The 23,815-nt window shown below is 41.9% G+C and overlaps 2 protein-coding genes across 2 annotated transcripts; one reads left to right on the forward strand and one right to left on the reverse strand.

The window, feature by feature from the left end:
- LOC106715834 (translin-associated factor X-interacting protein 1) lies at window positions 1-5,914 on the reverse strand. The gene is made up of 11 exons (XM_045681557.1): window positions 4,797-5,914; window positions 4,420-4,557; window positions 3,155-3,330; window positions 2,491-2,666; window positions 2,159-2,285; window positions 1,649-1,757; window positions 1,318-1,487; window positions 1,050-1,245; window positions 815-967; window positions 533-731; window positions 1-200 (listed from the first exon to the last, which is right to left on the reverse strand). Exons 1-11 carry the CDS (start codon window positions 5,727-5,729, stop codon window positions 10-12), a joined length of 2,568 nt encoding a protein of 855 aa, XP_045537513.1. The 5' UTR covers window positions 5,730-5,914; the 3' UTR covers window positions 1-9.
- A 1,403-nt stretch (window positions 5,915-7,317) lies between these two features.
- On the forward strand, window positions 7,318-23,097 carry LOC106715716 (ran-binding protein 9). The gene is made up of 13 exons (XM_045681609.1): window positions 7,318-7,571; window positions 11,981-12,046; window positions 15,879-16,043; window positions 16,184-16,374; window positions 16,502-16,686; window positions 16,788-16,900; window positions 17,020-17,171; window positions 17,452-17,617; window positions 17,697-17,798; window positions 19,367-19,594; window positions 21,494-21,624; window positions 21,704-21,815; window positions 21,939-23,097. Exons 1-13 carry the CDS (start codon window positions 7,379-7,381, stop codon window positions 22,070-22,072), a joined length of 1,938 nt encoding a protein of 645 aa, XP_045537565.1. The 5' UTR covers window positions 7,318-7,378; the 3' UTR covers window positions 22,073-23,097.
- The last annotated feature ends 718 nt before the right edge of the window (window positions 23,098-23,815 follow it).

Consider the following 23,815-nt stretch of genomic DNA (forward strand, 5'->3'; position numbering starts at 1 on the left):
ATCGTTAGTCTATTTATAAAAGGTCCTTCGCAGTGCGGGCGCGGCCTTGTGTCGAGGACGAGTGCGAGGTCCGACGCGCTCTATGTGTCCTGTGGCGAGCCGCGCGAGCAGTGCGCGCAGCGGCCGCGGCGCCACACTGTCCAACGCCGACGTCTGGTCCGAGAACGCCCAGCGAATGTTGCGCTCCATGCGGACGTGATCTGTTGCATACGTTTACCTCAAACAACATTCAAAATACTTCTCTGTCGTAGTCTGGATTTAGTCGTGAGTTCATCTCAGCTCTCGAACTTTGAAATTAAATAACGACTAACATTTAGTTTAAAGGTTTTGGATAACATTAAGCACAGAATCACTTAAAGCCCATTGGCCGCTAGTACCTTGCCGTAGGACATCGAATAACATCTTGGTTAATCAATTTTGTACCGACTGCATAGTTTCTTTATTGTTGAGATATCATGTTGACGTTTTGAGATGACACCCCTTTTTTTCGTGTGCTCTGATGAAGAAGCTTGAGCCAATGGAAGGAACCAACCTATGGCGGGGTCGAGGAGGGCGAAGGCGCGCTTGAGGCTGTCGACGCTGACCATGTGGTCGGCGGAGCGCCGGCCCGCCCGCGCCCCCACCTCCCCCACCAGCTCCCCCGCCAGCTCGCGCACGTACTTCTCCTGCGCCTGCTGCCGCTGCCGGAACAGCTCGCGGGCGAACTCCAACCGATCGAAGCCTTCCTCGTTCTACTTCGATGAAATGACTATTTAATGTCAATAGAGATATGACATGTTAGGATATGTTATTAATTAGATTAGAGGTTACAAACCTCGAAAAATAATTTATCCAAATTAATAATGTTCTGATTGATCTTCATCTTGAGCTGCTTTCGCACGACGTCCGACAAATTCTTTATGTCGACTTCGCTCTTCAGAGGGAACGTCACTTTCGCCACCTTCTCGAACTCTTCTAATGTAATTGTCTAATAAATCGAGCAGTAAAAACACTTTTCTTTAAAATACATATTATGATAAATATTTAAGAAAAATATGAGAGAATACGACCTCGCCGTCGCCGGAGCGACGGTACAGGGCGTCTTTGAGAGTCTGACACTGGTCGCGGTGCGCCCAGTAGAGGTCCTCGGAGAGGCGGCCGCGCAGCACGCCCCAGAAGACGCGCACCTGCGGCTCGTCCAGCGCCTGCTCCGCCGCCGCGCACACGTTGTACGCCCACTCGGCGCGCACCGCCGCCTGCTGGTACCTGCGCGCCGGCGCCGGTCCACCTTCACTACCACGTCTCTCTTAAATATTCAACTTGTGGAACGTACTCGACCTCTCCTCGAAGTAGTGCGCGAGGTAGTCCTGCAGGGGCGTGTGGCGAGCCCGCTGCGCCTTGCTGCGCCACACGTCGCTGATGACGACGCTCAGCTCGCGCCGCGACAGCCGCAGGTTGCGCACGCGCCCCGAGTACCGCAAGTAGGGCGGCACCGCCGGGTCCGTGCCCTGCCCCCGTCACCCAATTGTGAATAACCATCGACCAATACGACCGTCCATCGATTTTTTACCACGACAACACCGATGACGGATCCGTTCTAGGCTATGACTAGGCTTAACGTTTATTACTTACAGAAGCCGTTTTGTAACTTTAAAGTTCGAAACGTTACCAGTCCATCGAAATACTCCAAGTGGTCGGTGTCCGTAGCGGGCCCCAACTCGCGCAGCAGCACCACGAGGACGTCTCGCGAGGAGAGGCCCCGCGTCAGCTGCCGCCACCTGCCCATGTTCATCCATTCGCCGTCACAAAGTTTCACGGTTTGATGAAAATAGTAAAGCATTCAGCTGTTGTCATGTAAAATGGTAAAAACCCCGATCATCATCAACCTGCCCTTATCCCTATGGAGGGTCGGCACAGTTTGTACTACTCCTCCATACATCTCTATGAGCTGTCAAATCTGAATTTACCCCCTTCTTACGCATATCCTCTTTCACACAATCCATCCATACTTTCTTTGGTCTTCCTCTACCTTTATAGCCATCCACATTCAATCTCATTACTTTTTTGTTTATATGATCATCATCCCTCCGCATAACATGTCCAAACCTGCGTCGCGTCGTGTGGCTTCCTTTAAAATAGTTAAAGATGAACGTTGTTTATTTTATCGAATGTATCCAACCTCTCCCGACCGCCGCCAATGAAATCTGCGCACAGTTCCCACTGGGGCCGAGGCGTGCCCGCCCGCTCCAGCTCGCGACAACGCTCTTTGACTTCTTCCAGCTCTTCCTGCAGACTGCTCTTTTGAGCTGAATGTTAAATAAATAAAATGTGCTTAAACTTTGTATAATCAAGTTCTATGCAACTGCTCGCCTCCGTACAACAACGGTTGTGTTGAATTCCAGCTACGAAACAAATCTCCACGAACACTTTGCCACGGCCTCCCCGATTTTACCACCTCATTCAGACATCAACAATAGGGTTCTATTTCTGCGTGAGTTTGTATGTGCGTACCTTGTGAGCGATTGTAGCAGTTCTCGAGGGCGCGGTACTCCTTTGCCTTCTGTTGAAAGTCCCTGCGAAGGTCTCGCTCGCGGGCCTCAAGCGTATCGTAGTCGCGGCGCGGCACGGTGTCAGCGCACTCGTCCGCCAGCCGCGCCAGCTCGCGCTGCGCCGTCGTCAGCTGTTCCCTGCTTGTCGTCAACACTACGTCACAACTGCCCCGTATCATTTTCAATTTTATAAGTATGAAAATGTTGTATTGAGTATGTCTTTTGCGACCCTCTGAAATGAACGTCAGCAATCAAAGAGTTACACTTATATTTTTCAGTGATATGGTATAAATGTTTTCAGATATCTTGGCGGCTCTCAACTTCACGCGAGTCACTGCGCAGAACACAAGTTTAGGTGTAGCGGGGCATTACCGGATGGTACAGTTATTGTTTATGCTTATTAAAATTATGTTTATTTATTAATTATTCATAACTATTTCATTATATTGTTTGTTGTGTCGGCAAACTTGATCAAAGTGAAAAGTACAAGTGTAAATGACGTTATTATTGCAAAAAATCATCATATCTCTTGATTGCCAGAGAGCAACCTGAGGGCTGAGGCTGAGGGTTCAAAGTGGGCAAAGCAGTGCAGTGTAGTGGTATAGCGCGTGTGACGTGCGACGGACCTGCAGCGGTCGAGCGCGACCCGCAGCACCAGGGGGTCCTCGTGGCGCGCCCCGGCGACGTTGCGCGTCAACTGCTTCACCCGCTCTTCCAGCTGCAGCTTCTGATGGTACAGGGTGTAGCGACCGTCTCGCTCTCTCATTAACGTCAAGTAGTCGGAGAATTTTTCTTGTTGCAACTGAGATAATTGTGTTATTTATGTACTGTTATTTAACTATATAACTTATTAAACCATACTTATAATTATAAAGCTTGAACACACATTTCTTTATAACGCAGGATGGTACCAATTACGGCATATTTTTGAATATTTCTTTTCTAATAAAAAGCCCTATACTTACGACACGTCTTAGCATTTACAAGTCCTTAGAGGATGAGTAAATTGAAAAAAAATGTTATGCAAGGGACAAAAATTGCCAATAGCGGCAAAGGTGGTTGCCATGGTAACGGTAATTCTCAGCCAATGGCGAAAGTCTTCGTTGGCATTCGAACATTTGTATTTTGACATTTTCTGATAGATGTAACAATCTTACTTTTTACTAATATTATAAATATATTTTTTTACTAATATAAATAAATAAATTGACCGACTTTATTCACCGAAATAGCGAAATGACCGTTGCCCATAGATATGCGCAATTGCAGATGCGCTGCCTACCTTTAAACGAAGTAGGACCAGTCCTCCACAGAAAGAGGATATTTTTTTTGATAAGGATTGGATGGATGAATGTATAGATGTTTGTTAACACAAAACTCCTGTACATCTGTATGGATCTGGATGAAATTTGAAACAGAGATAGATTACAGTTTGGAATATTGCATACAATAACTCACTTTTTATAATGTGATTTTATTTTGATAAAAATCTTTGTATAAAACATTATAAAGCTAATAACAAGTACAGATAAATGTCATAAAACGTCACTGTGTATATAAAATAAATCAACAAACCATGAAGTTAACAGAGGTCTTCTATTGCTGAAACATTCATACTGAAACATATAGTTGTCTCAGTTTTTTTGAAGAGAGAGAGAGAGAGAGAGAGGAAAATGAGATGTGCTCATATGAATGTTTCTGCAGTGGAAACCCGCTATTATATAAGCAATCAAACATCAAACATAAACAACAGATATCAGCTGCATGAATAAGTTTCACCTCTAAGTTTGCTGACTGAAATGGTTATGAGAACTCATGTGTGATGTCAATCTCTTAAGAAACATTGATTTTTCCAACTATTTCATGATATAATTGTATATTAAATAATCACCTCACAAATCCTCTTTTTCATTCTCATCGTTTCTGAAGTTAATTCAAGATTAATATTTTTTAATTGTGCATTTTCATTTGTAAGCATTTTAACTTCATCAGCTTTTTCTTTCTTTCTCAATGATATTCCAAATATTTTCTGCAAAATATAACAGATATAATTTATAACAAGTTGTTAATGTTTCATTTGTACTTATATACAAAATAATTGTATATAAATATTAAATACATAAAAATTTTTATAAAAAAATCTTGTTTATTACATGTGTTAACTTTCTACATATTTATATTTATTTAATAGAAATAAACTAATTCAATAGCAATGTTGTAATAAAATATAAAATGGTACTGTATTTGTTACAAATGCCAACTATCCACTAATTTTCTTATCTGAGAAATATCATTTTGGTATGTTCTACAACATCCCCCGATGTATCTAACACCAAGCTTTAGCCATTCATGTACAAATTTATCAATGGATTCACTTTTATCTTTGTCTGTCCATCCCATATCTGGGATATATCTCTCTCCCGAATTAGGATATGTCACAAAGGGAATGGGTTGTTTTCTGCCTTCATTGATGCCCTTCACAAGGTTAGAGACAATATTAGGGGGGCAGCAGTTAACTCCTACAGCTATTAGTTGAGTTGGGTTTGCCTGCCAGCATTGCACAGCAGCTGTTTGAAAGTCCTCCCCGTGAGCAAGTTTCTTATCATCTTTACAACTAAAAGAAAGCCAGGCTTTGGCTTTGGGATATTCTTTCAATAGCTCAACAAGAACTTGGGCCTCTTTAAGACATGGTATTGTCTCTAAAGCTAGTAAATCCACCCCTGCTTCTAACAAAGTATTTATGCGAGGGATATGCCATTCTCGCATTGTCTCACTAGATACTTTATCTGCATAATTGCCACGATATTCAGACCCGTCATTTAAATGAGCACCATAGGGCCCTACTGAACCGGCTACGAGTGGAGTTGGGTTTAACAATGGTTGACTATTCTGCTCCAAGTAGGTGTCACAAGCGCGCCTCGCTAATTCTACAGCTAATCTGATCAGTTCCGTCGCCTCCTCTGTAGCTACGCCAAGGTGTTCAACAAAACCTCCGACAGAAGCTTGGTAAGTGTTGGTGGATATAACGTCAGCTCCAGCGCGAAGATAATCCAAGTGTGTACGGTACACGTCTTCAGGGTTGGTTTTCAAAAATCTCGCACTCCACAGTGGATCGCCATCTGCATTGGTGCCGACATGACATGAAATCTGCGACGAGAAACCACCATCGAGTACGAACACTTTGTTTTCATTCAATTCCATATTCTAGAGTTTACTAAAGTTTATTGCTTTACGCACTTCTATTTAAACCCTAGAAACTTTGCGTAGGTGCTGATAAGTATACTATATTATATAAGAATGTAGCGAGCACGTTTTCACAACGTATTTGTATTTGTTTATCAACATCAAAACATTTTGTGCGATAACGAAAGTATATAAAGCAGTATAGTAAAGAAACCACACATTTATACACAGTGTGACCAGATTTAAATCGAACATTCTGCCAATTACTCGTCTGAATTCTGCTAAAATCAGCAATTGTTATTTGTTTAAAATTCTGCATCTGTATTTTGTACGATGATTTAAAAAAAGATACGGCAATTTAATAATTGGATTATTTATTGTGAATTATTTTTTTCACAATAAAAAAACTTAAATATTAAAAGAGATTATTCATTTTGTTTAATTAATAAGCTTACATTGATTTATTGCTTAAAAATAATTACTGTCTTAGATAGGTAAGGGATATTTTTGAAGGGATATAAACACGTTTTTTGTAAAGATGGTTTATAGTTGTGCTGGTGTGCTGATATAAAGAGCCATCTAGCGGCGGAAGGGAAACTTCTTATCGGCTTCACAATTTTGAATGGTTCGTTTGGTGCACAGAACACCAACAATAGTTCAACTTATAGTTAACCGAAATGAATCATTAGGTAATGACAAAATAACTGGAAACTTCAGCACACGGCCCTGATTAATATATCCTTCCCTTACTTGTAGTTGCAGTTGCAACACGAAGCTAACCCGGTGCTTATTGCCGAGAATAAGTATGAGAAAGAAGTTTATACTTACATCTTGTAAAATGAATTGTACAATTCTTTCGTCCCTTATTTTTAACGAATTTTCATATGCATCTTTTATTTTTCCTAAGACCGCGGAAAAAGTTATTGTATAATCAATTATGTTTTTAAAAGCCTCTTGATAAATCTGTAGAAACAAGCTAAACGTAAATAGTAGTTCAATTAGTTTAATATTTAATTTATGAAATTAATAGAACTTTGCAAACCTGAAGAATTTTATCGTTGTAATCCTGCTTTGATTCTAATAGTTCATTCGGTTCTTTAACTAGTTTTATTTTTTCCTCTATTGTTTTTTCAAGTTTTTCAAGAAACTTGTTAGTGCAGTTTTTATGCATTTTCATTTTATGTGAACAAGATAAAGGTAATTTAAACAGTTACTGTAGTGATTATCTAAATTCTAATTAGATAGTAGAACAATGTGAATCATAGAATAATATCATTAATGTAAGTCAAAAATAGCCTTTGTTGGCACTAATTAGAAGATTCTGGATATGTTAGTTAAGGGTTAGATATTTATTTCAGTTATTATATCGGTTTAGGACAATTATTGATTTTTTCGCGAATTTAGACCATTAAGAAAAACCTAGACATCCAACAGACCAAAATCGTATTTTATATCGCCTGGCAACATTAGAAAGGGACGGCGACCTTTATATTGCTATCTCCCTTGGTTTCATTTTTCTGAACGCGTGGGAGCATCTTAAATTAAATCTTAAGTACGGCCAACAAGGTGTATTTCACTATTTCGCTTTTTCACATTGCTCAGTTCTGTTAAATCTACATTGTCCTTGATGTGACGTCACTGACAGACATGAATTACGGAAATTAGAAATGGCTGCGATAGGTAGTGGACGGGGGACGATGGATTCCCAAAATCAAGTGCAAAGTGATACAGAAGATCGTTTAAAATTGCTTTATCCGAACGTGAACGAAGATGAGACACCTTTACCTAGATCTTGGAGCACAAAAGATAAATTCAGCTACATCGGGCTGTCGCAAAATAATCTTCGAGTGCATTACAAAGGTAAGAACTCTCATGATGTGTTTATGAGATTTATTGGCCAAACTGTTTATTATAACGTAGTGTAAAGTGTCATCATTGTATTTAGGAAGAGATGAGACGACTATTTACTTATTTTAGAAATATTGACGTGTCAATATTTAGTCGTAGAGTCGGGCGAACCAGTGGCATTCGTCAAACAAAGAAATCAGCTGATCGTTTATTTTGTAACAACACACGGAAAATGCACGATGACCACGCAGAATGATTTCAAATGATTATTATTAACGTAGCGTAATATTATTATCCTAAGTATTTAGTTTAATTTAATAACAATTGAGCGAAGTCTTTCTCCTGTCGAAACAGTAAACGAAAGACGCCTTCAGTATGATGAATTATAAATGGTATTGCCTTTTCCAATACTAACTATAGTATTCAGAGCTGGAAAGAATTCATTCAAAAAGAACTGATTGTTTTTGAAATACTTTTATTTACTTAAGCAATTTAAGAACTTAGAACTCATAAATCCTCATCCTCGTTTTTGATAACAAACAAAAATACTGACATATTTTAAGGATAACTTTTAGTATAATTTGTTTGTAGGTGAATAGGGTTGTGGTACGTTTACATTCAACGAAAAAGTGTTTATTCAGCATCAGCTGTGACAGACACCGGATTACCGGTTTTCAATGCTGCAAGCTGACATGTGGCTGCTTAATAATTCAAATTAATAACAAGTTAGTTATTGTGTGATAACCATACAAGTTTAAGATTATTAGACTGATTGATGTAACAATTTTGAGAAGTTATAAATTCTTTGCTAAATTATTTTAATGTATCTCCCATGTTTTAGTTAAAAAATATAAGCTGAGAAAGATCCTTCTCTGCTTGTGTGTGATTGTGATATTCCTGTGTGTGAGAATATCACTCAGATTGTTGTCATAGTCATGGGTGAATGCTTAAGATAAAGTGCATTAAATGTTGTTGCAATGACATGTATTGTTCTTAACCCCTGAATAATAAAAAGAACAATGCACTGGTGCAAATTGTGATTATTTATTATTAATACTGTATCAAGAGTTCTGAATACATATGTATTTCTGTTATAAAACTTGTTGAGTTAATGTGTGTTCTAGAAGTAACCTATAAAAAATAGAATATAATAATTTTTGTGCTCTTTGGATTTGGAGAATGGGATGCACAACTAAGGGAGATATTGTCTTTCAGTGTGTTCCCTTCCCCTTCCATTAAAGGTAGGCAACACATCTGCAATTGTGGATGTCTATGGGTAGAGGTCGCTTCACTATCTCGGCGATTCAGGTGTCCACTCATTTGTTTGCCACCTTATATATAAAAAATAGAAATGATATAGATGTAATTACATAGTAGTACATAATTAATCTGTTTTGGGGCATTTTATCTGCACCCGAGTAAGGAGAGAACATTTGTATACAAACATGAAAATTGCATACTAACAAATAATTTGACATAATTCTAAAGTTTTAAAACACATGTATTAAGTCTTTGTGGCACAGTCAACTAGCACTGGGCCAGCGTGGTTGACTATGGCCGAGGCAATCCAAAGTTGGGCTAACTCTGAGCCTCTCAGTTGGTACTTATATATGTACTGATAAAGTAAAGTTTAAAAAAGTTTCCACTCCCCTTTGTGAGATGTACATAAATTATTTGACACATTTACATAGAGAGTTCTTGTGTACCAGTCCTAAATGACTTAAAGTTTTGTTTTATTATTGTTTCTACCATAAGTGCAGAAATTACAATATGGCAACATTCTTTAACTTTAATGCAATGTCACAAACAAACATAATATAGAGCTTGATCTGCTGTACTTCTTTATTGGATGAGGGTGCACAGAGTCTTGAAGTGTCTACACTAAAGATGTGTACACACTTTATTCATTACAGCAATTTAAATAGAGCAACGTTTTTTACATAACAGTGACCTCTAGCAGATGAATATGTCTAAACATGGAAAGCTACTAATATAACTTTGTATATATATTTTAACATAGCTGGTAGAATCTAATAGAGTAATGTTTTTGTTTAAAAAGTTTTTTTTACAAAGTGTTGTGAATTACAGTGGTAAACGTTTTCGGCGTTTTCAAGTCACCAATTCGTTAGCCACCTTATAATATATTAAAAAAATATATATTATGACAATGGTATTTGTCATTTCGTCAGATATATCGCTTTAGCAATACATAGTATGTTATGGTCCATTTTCACTGTCGTGTACATTCCTTAGAGATACCTGTGAAAAGTTTACATGAAGTTCACAGGGATTTGTGTTGCCATAAAGTTGCAATCGCCAACTCGACCGTCAAAAATCTAAATTTTAGACGTAATTTTGAAACACCTTGGTTCTCCCGCTGATCGTTTGCCCCCTTCTCTTATAAAAAAAATATATATAATGTGCTATGCGCGGGTCGTGTAATTGGGCAAGAGTGAATGCTGCAGACTGTGAGCACACAGTTGTCGGCGGGGCGGCGGGCGGTATTGAGCGGCGCGCCGGTTGTTGACCGCGCCGTTGCCCCGGCCAGCCCCCGGCCAGCTCCCGGCCAGACTGGCTGCACACGACACCACTCACCCTCTAATTCCCTGTCTAGTCTCGTCCTCGCTTATTATTGCAATTCCATTAATTGATTGTAGCTATTCTTTTGTCGTTTGTGTTGATATTTAATGGATGAAATTCGTTATTTAATGTTATCTATAGAAAATGGGTTCATTAAATATCGTATATGGAGTTTATAAAAAGGTTAATAAAACCTTGCGTGCCGACCCCACGTGAGTGGTATAAGGCCAGGGAGGTGATGGAGTTTGTAATAATTAAATCTCTGCTTAGTCTACAATATGAAATGTACATTATGGAAATGAAATAATTAAAATGTTTACTAATTCAACAGCAATAGTTATCAGTAGAAAAATCTAATTTGTGTGTTTTTGATAATTGTCTTAATTGTATTAAAAATGATTATTGTTATTAAAGCGAAGTCTCCGGTGTGCGGCCGGTGTTTGTCAGTTATTAGGGCTAGAGTTTTTCCGTTACGGTAATACGTTCACTGTCACCGACTTAAATACATTTTAATACGTAAGAATCATAAATATGTTAATTCGTTTTTTATTCAACTCCGAATAATGGCAACTGTTTTGATGTTTTCGACATTTCTCTTTATGGTAATTGTATAATGCACGCTACATTTTGCCATAAACGATAAATAGGGATAAACCGACGCTATCATTATCAATTAAAGAGGACATTTCAACGTCATGTTCGTGACCGCCCTAAGAGGTCTTGTCTAACTTAAGGTTCGGCGTTAAAGGGCCTCGCTTTTTGAACGGGACCGGAGTGGTGCATCCCAGATCTGGGTCAAGCTCGTTAGCCTTTGGCCTTCTTACTGACGACTGTTCAAGCCAATACATCCTTTATTACAATTTTATAAAGTGCTGTTTTACAACACCGAGGCATGTAGCGTCGGCCTTGTCAGAGCCCTAAACACTTTTGATGTTAATTTGTGCTCTACGCGGAGCACTGAGGGCTGCAAGTCGCCACTTTGCTCAGCTGCGACGGAACAATGGCAGCTGTAGTCGTCCGCAGCGCTACCGCCGTCGCCGCCGCCGTCACCAGCTACGTATGTAGATACATTACGCCGCTATTTTAAATTTACATTTTGTATGAATCGTTCTTAAGTCACGGTTATCCTTTGTTTCTAGCGAGAGCCTGACTGTGGGACGCATGGCTCACAGTTTTTTTTGTTAGGCTTTTCTCAGGAAAAGATTTAGTTATTTTTGTCAAAATATGTCATTGTATTATATTTAGATTTATCAAGTCTTTCGCAACATCAGTTACGGATTTAAAAATAAAAGGCTTTTGAAGGTTTCCTTGAACCCATTCAGCAACTAAGTACTTGACTATTTACATTCATATTTAAGTAGGTATGTAGTGAAGTCTACTAAGAGGGTCTTAACAATCTATACAAAGTATTAAAGTTGTTCACTCAGAAAACTTTAAAGAAGATCGTGCCGTGATCGGTCCTCAGATACAACATTACATTAGCATACAACATTTTTTATCTTCTTCGTTTTAATTGTACAATTCATTTCTTAATTTCGTACACCTAAACAGTCTAGTTACCTAATTTTCACCTCTACTTTGGAGTAAAAATAAGATTGTAATCATTATTTTGTGCGAGGAGATGGAAATGTATAATTATCCACTGGAAAATTGGAATAAGAAATGAATGAGCTTGAAATGTATCCCAAATAGTAGATGTAAATGTGTGTAATATAAGATTTAGCTTAATATTTCGTCTTCATAGCACCACAATGGTGACGATCCGGCGCCGGGGTGGGGGGCGCATGGGGCTCGCAGTGCAACCGTTTAATGGACATGGCTGTTTCTCTATTTGTTGTAAGGTGGCTCGCCGGGCCCGGGCCGCCGTCCCCACCTGCCCTACCTCCACTTGCGCCTCTGGATGTATCGTACGTGTGCACCTTGCTACTTATTACTTGCTAGTCTGCAGCAGCGAGCAGCACTGCGCCGCAGCCGACAAACAGGGCTCCACCACGACACCGTACTCTCCTCCGCAATATACACATTTTTCGTTTTGATAGACTGCAGACGATCATCATCATTATCATCAATCTTTGCCTTCTTCTGCAGATAGGTCTACTACAATGATCGTCTAGTTTTAAAAGCATTCATGCCAACATATTATTATTACTAAATATTGCGCATTATTTCTGATTGTAATGAAGTTCCTTCCATTCCTATGCGGTGTACTGAAGACGAGACGAGCCTTAGATACAACGATGATAAATTTTGAAATCATCTCGTATTATTCTTGATCAAAAAAGCTCTGTTTGTTGGCGAGTTAGTCTTTACTTTTATTTCTATGTTTTGAAAGCAATGTTCAAGAATGATCTTGAGTGTAGTAACTGTTTTTTTCTTTACTTGTGCTAATGCTAATTATCTTTTATAATATTACTTCTGTTGTGTGTTAACCTTTCCTTGCAACGTCATGCAGTAAGGTCGCAAAGCAAATCAGCATAACGCCGTCGTCCGATTGCTGGTGGTTTAACCGTGCTGAGACTGCATATTGCATGTGGATTGCGTTCGCGCCCTTACGTTAAAGATACATTGTGTCACTTACAAAAGTCGAGGTGAACCTCTCGCACAAGCCCAAATGCAAAGGCGAAACGTCGCGGCTCGTGGTGACGCGGGCTACGTCCTGTCTCCTGGTGTATTGCAGTCTAATGCTTCCTCGTGCGCAAGCAGATTTATATTATACATCATTTTTGCATATACCTTAAAATGCTAAAATATACATCAATATGAGGCGACGCAGCGCGACGCTCCGCCTCGCCTTTGCGCCGGTGTGGGTTGGACCTTGACGTTCCTCTAGTAGTTGTGAAGATATTCATGATTTCATGATCACAAATAATCGATAGTTAAATCCTCAATTAAGTTCTTACTGAATTGTCACTGAGTTACTGAGTTATGTCATGTCGCAGAACGCACGATGTCCCCTGTTTCAGTTGTTAGCGTTATGTAAAATGTAATGCAATCAATCAATCACTTTAATGTTTTTACATAGTTTTGTCAGTAGATAAAGTGCGTGACCTTCAACAGTCAATAATTGTGTATAGAAGTAGTGTTATCATTGGTGAGCAATAAGAAATATTAATAAAGAAAATATTTTGTAACATAACACTGAGACATTAACATAACATCAACTTAGCGACAATACCCTCCCTACTTTGAATTTCTTGTTTTTAATCAAATGTTGGAGCTATGCGAAGTATTTTAAAACAAGTTATAATATATAAATTTGTTTTGTTCTGTACAATGTTTATCTAACAGGCTATTTCTTTTCGCTTTCCTGTTTATCTTGCGTGTCAACGTCTGCTCTCAACGACCCCATGTTTGTATTATTGCTATTTTGCTATAGGGAATATTTCGTTTAATAATGCGTCACGCTTATCGTCCTTCTGTCCTTAATCTGAAGCAATCAGTTTGCCATTTTAAATCTTATTTTACTTCTTACTATCTTACTAGTTTTACTTCTTACTTATTTTATATATGTGAATGTTCAGATGGATGGTTGGATGGATAGATGGATGGATGTTTTTTTTGAAGGTATATTCAAAACGGCTGAACGGATCTTGATGAAATTTGGCATGGATGTAAAACATAGTCTGGATTCCGCGCGGACAGAGTCGCGGTCGACAGTTAGTACTATATAGTATTTGAATTTTAATAATTGTTATTGTGTAAAGCAATTGTCTAATGTAGGTACACAACTAGCAATGAAGTAAGAGGTAACGATTATCATGACCCGAGCTTTATTTCATACAATCATAGAAATATGGCAGATACAAGAATCGTGCGTTCTATTTATCAACAGCTACATTTGTAAAAAACGTTAAGAATACTTAATGGTAGTAAGATTAACATTTCATCTGTACTGTTAGCAGTTTGCGCAGGCGCACGGCTCACACTGAATGTGTCTGAAGCTGGGAAGTGATCTGTGCTCGTGCACGGTTATGAAACTTTCTTTGTCGATGTTACATTTGTATCAATAACAAACAAAAATATCGCCTGCCGTCTGCCATTGAGTGGTGATTGTTAGCCTCCTGTTCTAAAATAATAATAGTAACTGATACGATATACTCTAAGGTTAGGGTAGTCGCGGGGTAGTGTTAGAAAGTTCGTTGTAATTTATGGCCAACATCCCAAGATGCATTTTTACAGATACAAGACAGAATCTCCAGAAATCTTGAGATAAAACATCTCTGTTCAAACTACTTGTTTATTTATTTTATCAAATGCCTTTGAGAAATCCATATATGTATACCAAATCAAGTGAAAGTTTCTTGACCTCAGTATATTTCTTTACATAGAGCATCTTTTACAATGAGCGTGATGATAATGATTTTTGTATGTGATTTCTCATAAAAGTAATGATTTGGTGATGGTAGTGGCGCGCCGGCAGGTGACGCGGGCAACGCACTCGCCGCTAATTCCGTCCGCCTCGTGTGCGCTTCCCACTCGCATCTACCATCGCATAACGGGACCCGCGCTCATGCTCGATTGCGACCTCTTCTGTTCTTCTGATATATGATGGTGAAAAAACACCGCCCACGTAGTGGAGGAACATCGTTGTGCAACATAAGAAGAATTACATAACTTTGAAGTAGCTGTGCGCAATTTTTATGAGATTCGCGGTGGATGGTGAAGTTTAACAACCTTCATGTATTCTTCGCTGTTTATAAATAAATATGATAATTTCTCATATTATTATCTAAGACAGGACATTATTGTTAGTGTCATATAACAATTAATTGTGGTAGTTTTACACTGATTTCCGTTGCATTTCATTAAATAAACCCATCAGCCTTTTATAGGAGAATTTACGTACGTACTTACAGTGTTTTGTTTAAATTTAACCAATGCTTTGAAGTTGTATACATAATTTGTTGGAGAAATTAAGATAGAATAACTTACTTCTAAAAAAATGTGCCACAATCTTTCTCTCTTAGTTACCATGCGAGTAATAAAAACTATTTTACGCTACTTAGGTGGCATCGTCTAATTTATAAGTAAGGCGGCCGCGGCCTTGACACAGCCTGTGATTACAATGCGCGAGAGTCATTACGGCAAACAGAGGACTGCCACTTGAAAAGCAACCGCGATACCTTTCGTTAGGGTGTTGTTTTAATAATTGGACGTGTATGTATGGGGGCTGGATTTCAATTGTTTCTTCTAACTGTTGTGGTGTTTGCGTTTGGACATCAAGGCGTTTGAGAGGCCTGATGCTCTACTAACACGTCTGTAGTGTACATACATAAATTATGATAGAGCTTTCTTCGTATAGGCTTATATTAGATCTCTTGCCGATTTGTTAGTATCTAAGTTATCTATCATATCCATCAATGTAATTTATGTTCTTTTAATAGATTTTGATGTCAAATTCTTTAATGTATTTATTCCGATGTCCTAAGTTTGAAAACTTCACTTACTGTTTGCCACCTCTAATTCATTAGGGGAAAAGTTTTATATAGTTATGTTTCTTATATGTATGGTAATAATGCGATTTAAATATAAAGGAGTGCGAAGAGGCAACTAAGTAACCGCCAACCTTCTCTATTGGCCGTATTGAAAAAAACGCAGAAGCACTACACACATCTACATGACGCTAGTCTTCGAGACTGAACGATAAATAACAATGACCGGATAGACAAACGTGTTTCTAACAACTAGTTTAGTACAACTAAGTTAAATGAGTATTGTGTAATAGGCGTTGTGCTGCAGGTCATGGCAAGACGCACAAGGACGCGGCGAGCGTGCGCGCCACACACCCCATCCCCGCGGCGTGCGGCCTTTACTACTTCGAGGTGCGAATCGTGTCCAAAGGCCGCGATGGCTACATGGGCATCGGCCTCTCCGCGCACGGCGTCAACATGAACCGCTTGCCCGGTGAGTCCCCCCCGTGTGGGAGAACACCTTCACGTACCCCCTGTTTCTCCTTTCTATCTCTCTAATGCATGTCAGTGAAGCGTGGTATGGATGTAGTGTGCAGGAATGTAACTACGCGATGTTTGTGTGTGGTGCTTCAGGTTGGGACAAGCACTCGTACGGATACCACGGCGACGACGGGCACTCGTTCTGCTCGTCGGGCACGGGGCAGCCGTACGGGCCCACCTTCACCACGGGCGACGTCATCGGCTGCGGTGTTAACCTCGTCGACAATACCTGCTTCTATACCAAGAACGGCCACCACCTCGGCATCGCCTTCAGAGGATTACCCGTGAGTCGCCAGCTCTTGCCCACATTTTAAATGTTAAACAATTTTGTGAGGATAGCAACATAACCGACGTGTGCCTCGTATTACAAGTATAGTAAGATGATGAAGTTCTCGTGGTGCGTGTCGGCAGCCGAACCTGTACCCGACGGTGGGGCTGCAGACGCCGGGTGAGGTGGTGGACGCCAACTTTGGTCAGGCGCCGTTCGTGTTCGACGTGGAGGACATGCTGCGGGAGCTGCGCGCGCGCACCCGCCTCGCCATCGACGAGTTCCCGCTGCCCGACGCGCAGGGCCAGTGGCAGCAGGTGTTGCACAGGTGCGGCTCGGCGCCACACGGGGGAGTCTCTCCTCTCTAGGTGAGGCGGGGGGGGGGGGGGGGTCGGTGCAGTGGTAGTGAGATGTGCGCTCTGCTTGCAGGATGGTGTCGTCGTATCTGGTGCACCAGGGCTACTGCAGCACGGCGCTGGCCTTCTCGCGCGCCACCGGACAGCCCATCGACGAGGACATCGCCTCCATCAAGAATAGACAGAGTGAGCGCTCTTACATTTATTCCCTCCCTTCTTATATTTATTGTTGATGATGTAAATAATACTAAAACGTCGAACGGTCGCGGAGATGAGTAGCTTGTTATACTGTTGTCGGTGGGCAGGGATATCAAAGCTGGTGCTGTCGGGGCGCATCGGCGAGGCGATAGAGGTGACGCGGCGCGCCTACCCCGACCTGCTGGAGCGAGACCCGGACCTGCTCTTCCTGCTCAAGATACGTCAGTTCATTGAAATGGTCAACGGCACCGACTCTGAGGTACCGCGACACTGTATACCACTTGTTTATGTTTAAGTCGTTATTTCCTTTTTCTAACCAAAACTTAAAAACCATTAATTCATTCATATATCTGCATATTTTCTTACGAAAAATCGTTAACGCCAAATGTGCAATAAGTGAAAGATGATAATTATCGTCGGGAGGATTGGTATTATGAATATCATGAAAGAAATAAATCATTTCACCTTAGTATATGAGGGAGCGTTTTGTGAACGTACTACTTAATATTTGTTTAATTATAATGTGTTCCCGTGTGCAGGTGACCGGCGAGGGCGCGGACGAGTGCGCGACTGAGGGCGGGGCCAACGGCGTCGCCACATCCGTCATCGCCCACACCGCCCACACCCCCCACACCACCCCCCATACCACCCCCCACACCGCCCACACCGCCCGCCCCAACGGACAGCCCGCGCCGCACGCCAACGGTAACACATTGCACCAACATCGCAACACCTTAACACCATCACTGGCCAGGACAGATGTAACGCGGTGTTACGTTTGCAGGAGTGGTGCAGGCGCCGGACGAGGCGAGCGATGTTGACGCCGACGTCGACATGACGTCACCCGCCAACGGCGCGCACCACGCCGCACACGACACGCACCAAGGTACGTACGCCCGCCATGTCGCCGCCATCTCGTAATAAGATCCTGAACTTATAATATCTTTGCATTTAAATCCTGAGTTTTGTCTATGTAGGGGCTTCAATAAAAGTCGCTCTGTGAAAAGTCAACAAACATTTTTGTGTCGGAGCCCACCAAAGTTAGATGTGAGGAGGTGATAGTGAACAACGCCGACACAACGCGGGTTGTTTCGCTTCACACATATCTTTGAAATTATTATTCGTGAGATTTTAATATAGATTTAAAGAAGTAATGAAGAGAGAAAGAATATAGAGACCAGTATTCAAAATTTCATTTAAGGACACTTTGTCGTTTTTGTTATAATGAATTATTATTCAATAATGTCATGATGTAATTTGAGTAAAGTTGGCAAATGTCGATTGTGACGTTGCCGAGAATAGGATCACAATCTGACATTGTTATATGTCTGGTGAGATGGGGTTTTATCACGGTTATCACACTTTTCTGTCATTTAATATGGATAAATATAATATATTTTATAAAAATGACACAAAAACCAAGATGTTACAAGACAATATGACAAGGTTTTTGTGGTCCTTTTTGATATCGACAGGAGCGCTAGTGAGCAGAGAGAGATGACTTTGTCGGACGATACGCGATCAAAATATCAATATAAACTATTAATATTATGAATTTATTTATTTCCACAGCAGATTTAATTTTTTATATGTAAATAATAAAATTTATTGTTTCCAATTATTTATAATTTGCGCACCATTCTCATACATTTGTTTCATTTAATAAAAACATTATCACTATTGGCGACCTCATCGTCTTACATTCATTTTATTTGCTCGTCGCTTTTTAGTTCAACATAAAAATATAGTATTTATCAGTATATTTAGTACTACTTTATCTACTTTTATATGTTATAGTAATATATACTTTTTTAATATATCATATACAATGTCAACAACAATGACAAACAGTAGCTGTTTTGTGTTGATGTAGCTCGTGTTTGAAGTAGCAAATAGTAGAGGTGAATGCTAAGAGTTGCAGCTCTGTTAGCTCTGACTGTGCTCGCTCCCAGCGCGTGCAGCCGCATGCCTCGCCTAGTATTTGGTCATTCACTCGTGTTTCATTGTTCATACGGTCAGTTCATTCGCTCACATTTCGATGGCATCTTCCGCTTATTTTTAAATTTGGGTCATCTTCACCGCCTGAGCACGCGACGTGTGGGTGAGGGCCGCGCCACATCGCCCCGCCCCGCTCTCGTCGCATTGTTAATGATTCACTATATTATGATTAATGCCTTGAAGCATAAATACTAAAGAAATATTCATGTCAGATAGCTATGTACAGAATGGTACCGATGTCAATGTTTACAATCGGGAAATGTTTGACGTGCCGGTGATAGACTGAAGTGTATCAGGTCCAGCGGGATGTCTAGTGATCACTTCTCCCCGTAGAAGGAGTATTAGAGATAGTATTCAGTTGGACCGGATAGCACGTCACGATATAAAGTGCGACTCGGCTCCGCTCGGCTCGGCTCGGCGGAGGTTGACGAGGTGCGCGGTGGTTGTGTTGCGTAGGTGGAGGTCTGCCCACCGCGCCGCTCTTGAAGGGCATGCCCGGCGTCACCTCCAGCGTGGCCGCGCTGCTGCCGCGTCTCGGTGCGTACTGCTCGCTCGCCGCACGCCCGCCGCACGCCTACCGTCCGCTCGCCGCACACGCGCCGCACACGCGCCGCACGCTCAGCCCCGCCCCACGCCCGCCCACTGCGCCCCGCCCGCGCTCAGTCCGCGCTCAGTCCGCGCCCAGTCCGCGTAGCGATCTTACCGCTCGACCTTTGCACACGTCAAAAAGTTGTTAACTAATAGAAGTCTCAACGAGCGTCGGGGATAGGACGCAGATAGGGCGCGGATAGGACGCGGCAGCCGCCGGCAGGTCCCGGCCTGCGCCCCCCTCAGTCTAGCCTAGCTGTGTGTGTGACGCCCACCTTCACTTCATCAGATTTCACTACTTCGTTTGGTCGTTTTTATGGTTTTAGCATCTTTGCAGAATAACAATACTCTCCGCTCATGTCTGTTGTCTGTTGAATGTATCATTACTTACTCGTATCCTTATTAATTGATAATCATTTTACTCTGACATCCTGTGAAAATGTATACTAGTGAAAAAAACACTTGAACAACATGAATGTCTAGTTTGATAACATCGAACAAACATTCGGTAATCGCCGCTGAGGGAAGCTGAGGAGGGAAGAAGGAACTTTTCAATTCTATGAAAACACGTTTGTTTAATGATTTATCTTGAATATTTAGTTAAAATCTATCTTGCTATAACCAGCGCAAACAAAAATTCGTTCATTATTCGTACATAACAGCACCTTCAGAGCACATTCGCACCTTTATCGTTTGCAACATTAGTTAGTTTGTGAGGCAATGGACAGCTCGGCATATAGACACACTTCGTAAGTACTATTTATATCGTTACGCCTTGATTTTAACGTAGTATTGTAGTATTATTGTCTCGTATTTGCCTGTGCAAGTTTTTTTATAGCTCTCCAAGAAGCTAAGAGAGTGTAGCGGCTTGCCCACTAATGTTGCAGTTTTTGTTACCACCTTATCTCACATTGTTATGTTGCTGCATCTGTAATGTCTCCGGAAATACTTTAACTGATAATAATTTTTAGTACTGAATACAATGTCAGCGAAGCTAAATGTTGTTTTTCTGTACAATATGTGTTTGTATAGAAGAGATTGCTTTGTAAAAAGTTTTTCCCTTGTGTCCGAGGTGGCTGTAGTCGCCACCGCGGGACTTCTGGCACAACAGATTATTCGCAAGTTGTGCGACTTCACTGCTTGTGTAATTTCTTGGTCCTTCGAGCCAGATAGATGTTCGTTTGCAATACGTTACCTGCATTTTTTACTTTTAAGACATCTTGAAAAAGAAAAATCATAGATTTGATCGATGGATTTTATACAATAAATTATAAATAATTATTCAGTACTTAAGAGTAAGTCATTAATAAGAAAATAGCATCGTCCAACGAACCAAATTTATTTACAAAAAGATGTTTTTATTTTGGAGAAGGGTATTTTTGCCACCTCGTGTACAGCATGTAGCCCAACGCTTGTCGTGTAACTGATGCACACTCGCTTCTATTATTAGTTTATTTGCATCATATATATATTGGCTATATTTATGTGCGAATATTAAGTCTATTATATTGATTTGTCCGTATATAAGTGTATATATGTATAAGATTATTGTTTATTTTAATTATTTGGCACACTTAAGATTCACAATTATTATTATTTGTTCAAACTGTAACAGTCACCGTTTTGATATATTGACATTTGTTGACACAATTTTACTAATCAAGTGATTATTGTCTGTCCCCGTTTGCTCTCATACCTCTTGTGTGAAAACATTTTGACATTGTAACGATTATCAAATTGCTTCCATCGATATAAAAAAAAATAGAGAAAAAATGTAAAAGCCCATCAGCAGCTCGTGCGAGGTGGGCGGCCGAGAGCGAACGCGATGCGGTGAGCGCCACGCGGACAACAGACATTCCCCGTTGTTCCGATGCGAAGTTGCACCGCGTCGCTTCTGTTCAAAGCCGCCCGCGTCATTCACATCGCATCACTGTTTGCACTACGAAGTCGCAAATGGTCGCTGTGAGATATAATGTGATAGTGTGTGTCGTGCAGCGGGCGCGGGTGCGGGCGCGGGCGGCGGCTGCACGCGCGCCTCCGTGGAGCGCATGCTGGCCTTCGGGCGCGAGCTGTACGCCATGAGCCAGCGTCACACGCACGACCCCTGCCAGCGCGCCATGCTCGAGGTGAGTCCGCCCCCGCAGACATCGCCGACATCGCCACACTGTCTGACACTGACCTGTGTGTATGTGTGTATGTGTGCAGGAGGCGTTCAGTCTGCTGGCGTACAGCAACCCGTGGGACAGCCCCGTGGGCTGGCAGCTGGAGCCCATCCGTCGCGAGCCCGTCTGCAGCGCCCTCAACGCCGCCATACTGGGTACGTTGTTCCCGCACCGACGGGCCTCTATAAACCATTCACTATTTATTTGTGTGATGTATTTTACTAGCAATTATCTTTAAGACAAAGTATAGTATTAGGAATATCGTTTGTTGCGAGCAGAGCTCCACGGGCGGCGGTGGATGTCGTCGGTGGAGGCGTGCATCACGCATGCGCGCGAGCTGCTGCGTCGCATGGCGCGCGCCTCCCTCGGCGCATGCGCCTTCGCCGACCTGCCCGCGCTGCTGCGCCACTGACCGCGCACGCTCACGTCTCGCCGGCCCCGCCCACGCACACGCCCACGCCCACGCCCGCGCCCACGCCACGCCCACCGCCCCGCCCACCGCGCTGACTGCTCCGTGGCCTGCGCCTAGCTTTAACTGATCAATTTATAAATGTACCGGTGGCTAATATAGCTTAGTCATTGAATGTGAGCGGCGCTCCGCCAGCACACTGCAGAGCGAGCCCCGGACCGCGTCGGAGAATCTCAGCTCGGTTACAACTTCACCTGGATGCCACACTTTATTCTGACCTGATGTGATAGCGAGTTAATCATCTGTGGGACGGAGCTCTAGGTTAAAAAGATGTTTCAAATCATTTGTTTCAATGAAATGAAATTAATGTTTATCTTTGTACCAAAAGATTAGTCGTATGGGTGTCGCGTTTTCCGCTGCTTGTAAATAATATTAGATTTGAAATTTTCCTGTATTGTGTGACTTAATGCAGAGCTCCACTTAATATGTATAAGTGAAGCTCAGTACAGTTTTTCCCTCGTCCCTGCTGTGTTTGTTGACAAGGTGATTCTAAGTTCTACTTACATTTGCGAGAAGTATAAACCATCACCACACCATCCTTACTTTATTTAAGCAACATATAAAAACCCTTCGATATTTTATTCATGTGGGCTACGACTGGGCGACGCGTGGGCTACGGGTGGGCGGCACGTGGGCTACGGGTGGGAGACGTATGTTGTCGCGTGGGCGGCGCGCAGGAGGGCGTGTCGTATGAAGCTTGCGATATATAATATGTATCAATATAAAATGTGCAGACGTTGCATCGTGTGTATTTAAATACCGTGTGCTTCGTTACATCCTCAACGAAAATGGACGTTGTGATATTATATGATATAAAGCTGAAATCAATTGTAGCACTTGTGTAACGGACGAACTATGCGTTGTGTATATTGTCTTTCAACGTATATTATAGATATATCGATTTTAAAATATTAAAAAAAATAAATAAAAATAATGGGTAGTAACACCTAGTAGAAGTGGGCGCGGGGAGGAGGTAGCAGGTAGGTCACACTGCAGCACTGACACACGACATGACTAAGAATCCATCAAATCTAATCATTCAACGTTTAATACATTAAATACAATCAACTAAATAAATGTACGAGTATCGTCCCCGCGCCGGACCTGCGATACATTTACTTATTAACAATGTGAAAACGTTTGCGTGTAGAAATGCTAAGAGTTATAAATGTGGCCGCCGCCTTGTGTTATCTGTGGCTATGTACTTTGTCGTCGTGCCGCCCGGGGGACGCAGCGTAGGGCGCCTGGTGTCGGGCGCCTGGTGTCGGGCGCCTGGTGTCGGGCGCCTGGTGTCGGGCGCCTGGTGTCGGGCGCCTGGTGTCGGGCGTCAGGCGCCGGGCTGCGGCCGGCGCGGGACGTCTCTGCACACACTCGAATCAATTTATTTTAATTTCCTGCCGACGAGGACCGCTCCAAAAATTATGATCAATATAAGATTAAAAAAGTAAAAGAATTTTCTGTCAATGTTCTGACAAAGTTCGCTTAAATGATTGCTGCTGTGCGAGCGTCTGCTTGCGTGTGTATGAGTGTGTGCACGGTCGTCCTGGCGATAGGCGACAGGCGCCGGGCGGTAGGCGACAGGCGCCGGGCGGTAGGCGACATGCGACAGGCGACAGGCGACTGCCTCGCGCCGAGTTCTGTAAACTTGTGTCTACAATATTGTTCGTATATTGTATTGTTTTCTTT

Source organism: Papilio machaon, chromosome 16 (genome assembly GCF_912999745.1).
Source record: "Papilio machaon chromosome 16, ilPapMach1.1, whole genome shotgun sequence".
NCBI lineage: Eukaryota > Metazoa > Arthropoda > Insecta > Lepidoptera > Papilionidae > Papilio > Papilio machaon.

What these genes read in the sequence shown, in the direction of transcription:
- LOC106715834 (XM_045681557.1), bottom strand. Translation starts at nt 5,729, where the DNA reads ATGGAATTGAATGAAAACAAAGTGTTCGTACTCGATGGTGGTTTCTCG. An exon ending in TTTCTCAGATAAGAAAATTA is followed by an intron (nt 4,558 to 4,796) that starts GTGGATAGTTGG and finishes TATATTTTGCAG; the next exon opens with AAAATATTTGGAATATCATT. An exon ending in GTCGCGCTCGACCGCTGCAG is followed by an intron (nt 2,667 to 3,154) that starts GTCCGTCGCACG and finishes GACGACAAGCAG; the next exon opens with GGAACAGCTGACGACGGCGC.
- LOC106715716 (XM_045681609.1), top strand. Translation starts at nt 7,379, where the DNA reads ATGGCTGCGATAGGTAGTGGACGGGGGACGATGGATTCCCAAAATCAA. An exon ending in CAACATGAACCGCTTGCCCG is followed by an intron (nt 16,044 to 16,183) that starts GTGAGTCCCCCC and finishes GTGGTGCTTCAG; the next exon opens with GTTGGGACAAGCACTCGTAC. An exon ending in CGCACACGACACGCACCAAG is followed by an intron (nt 17,799 to 19,366) that starts GTACGTACGCCC and finishes TGTGTTGCGTAG; the next exon opens with GTGGAGGTCTGCCCACCGCG.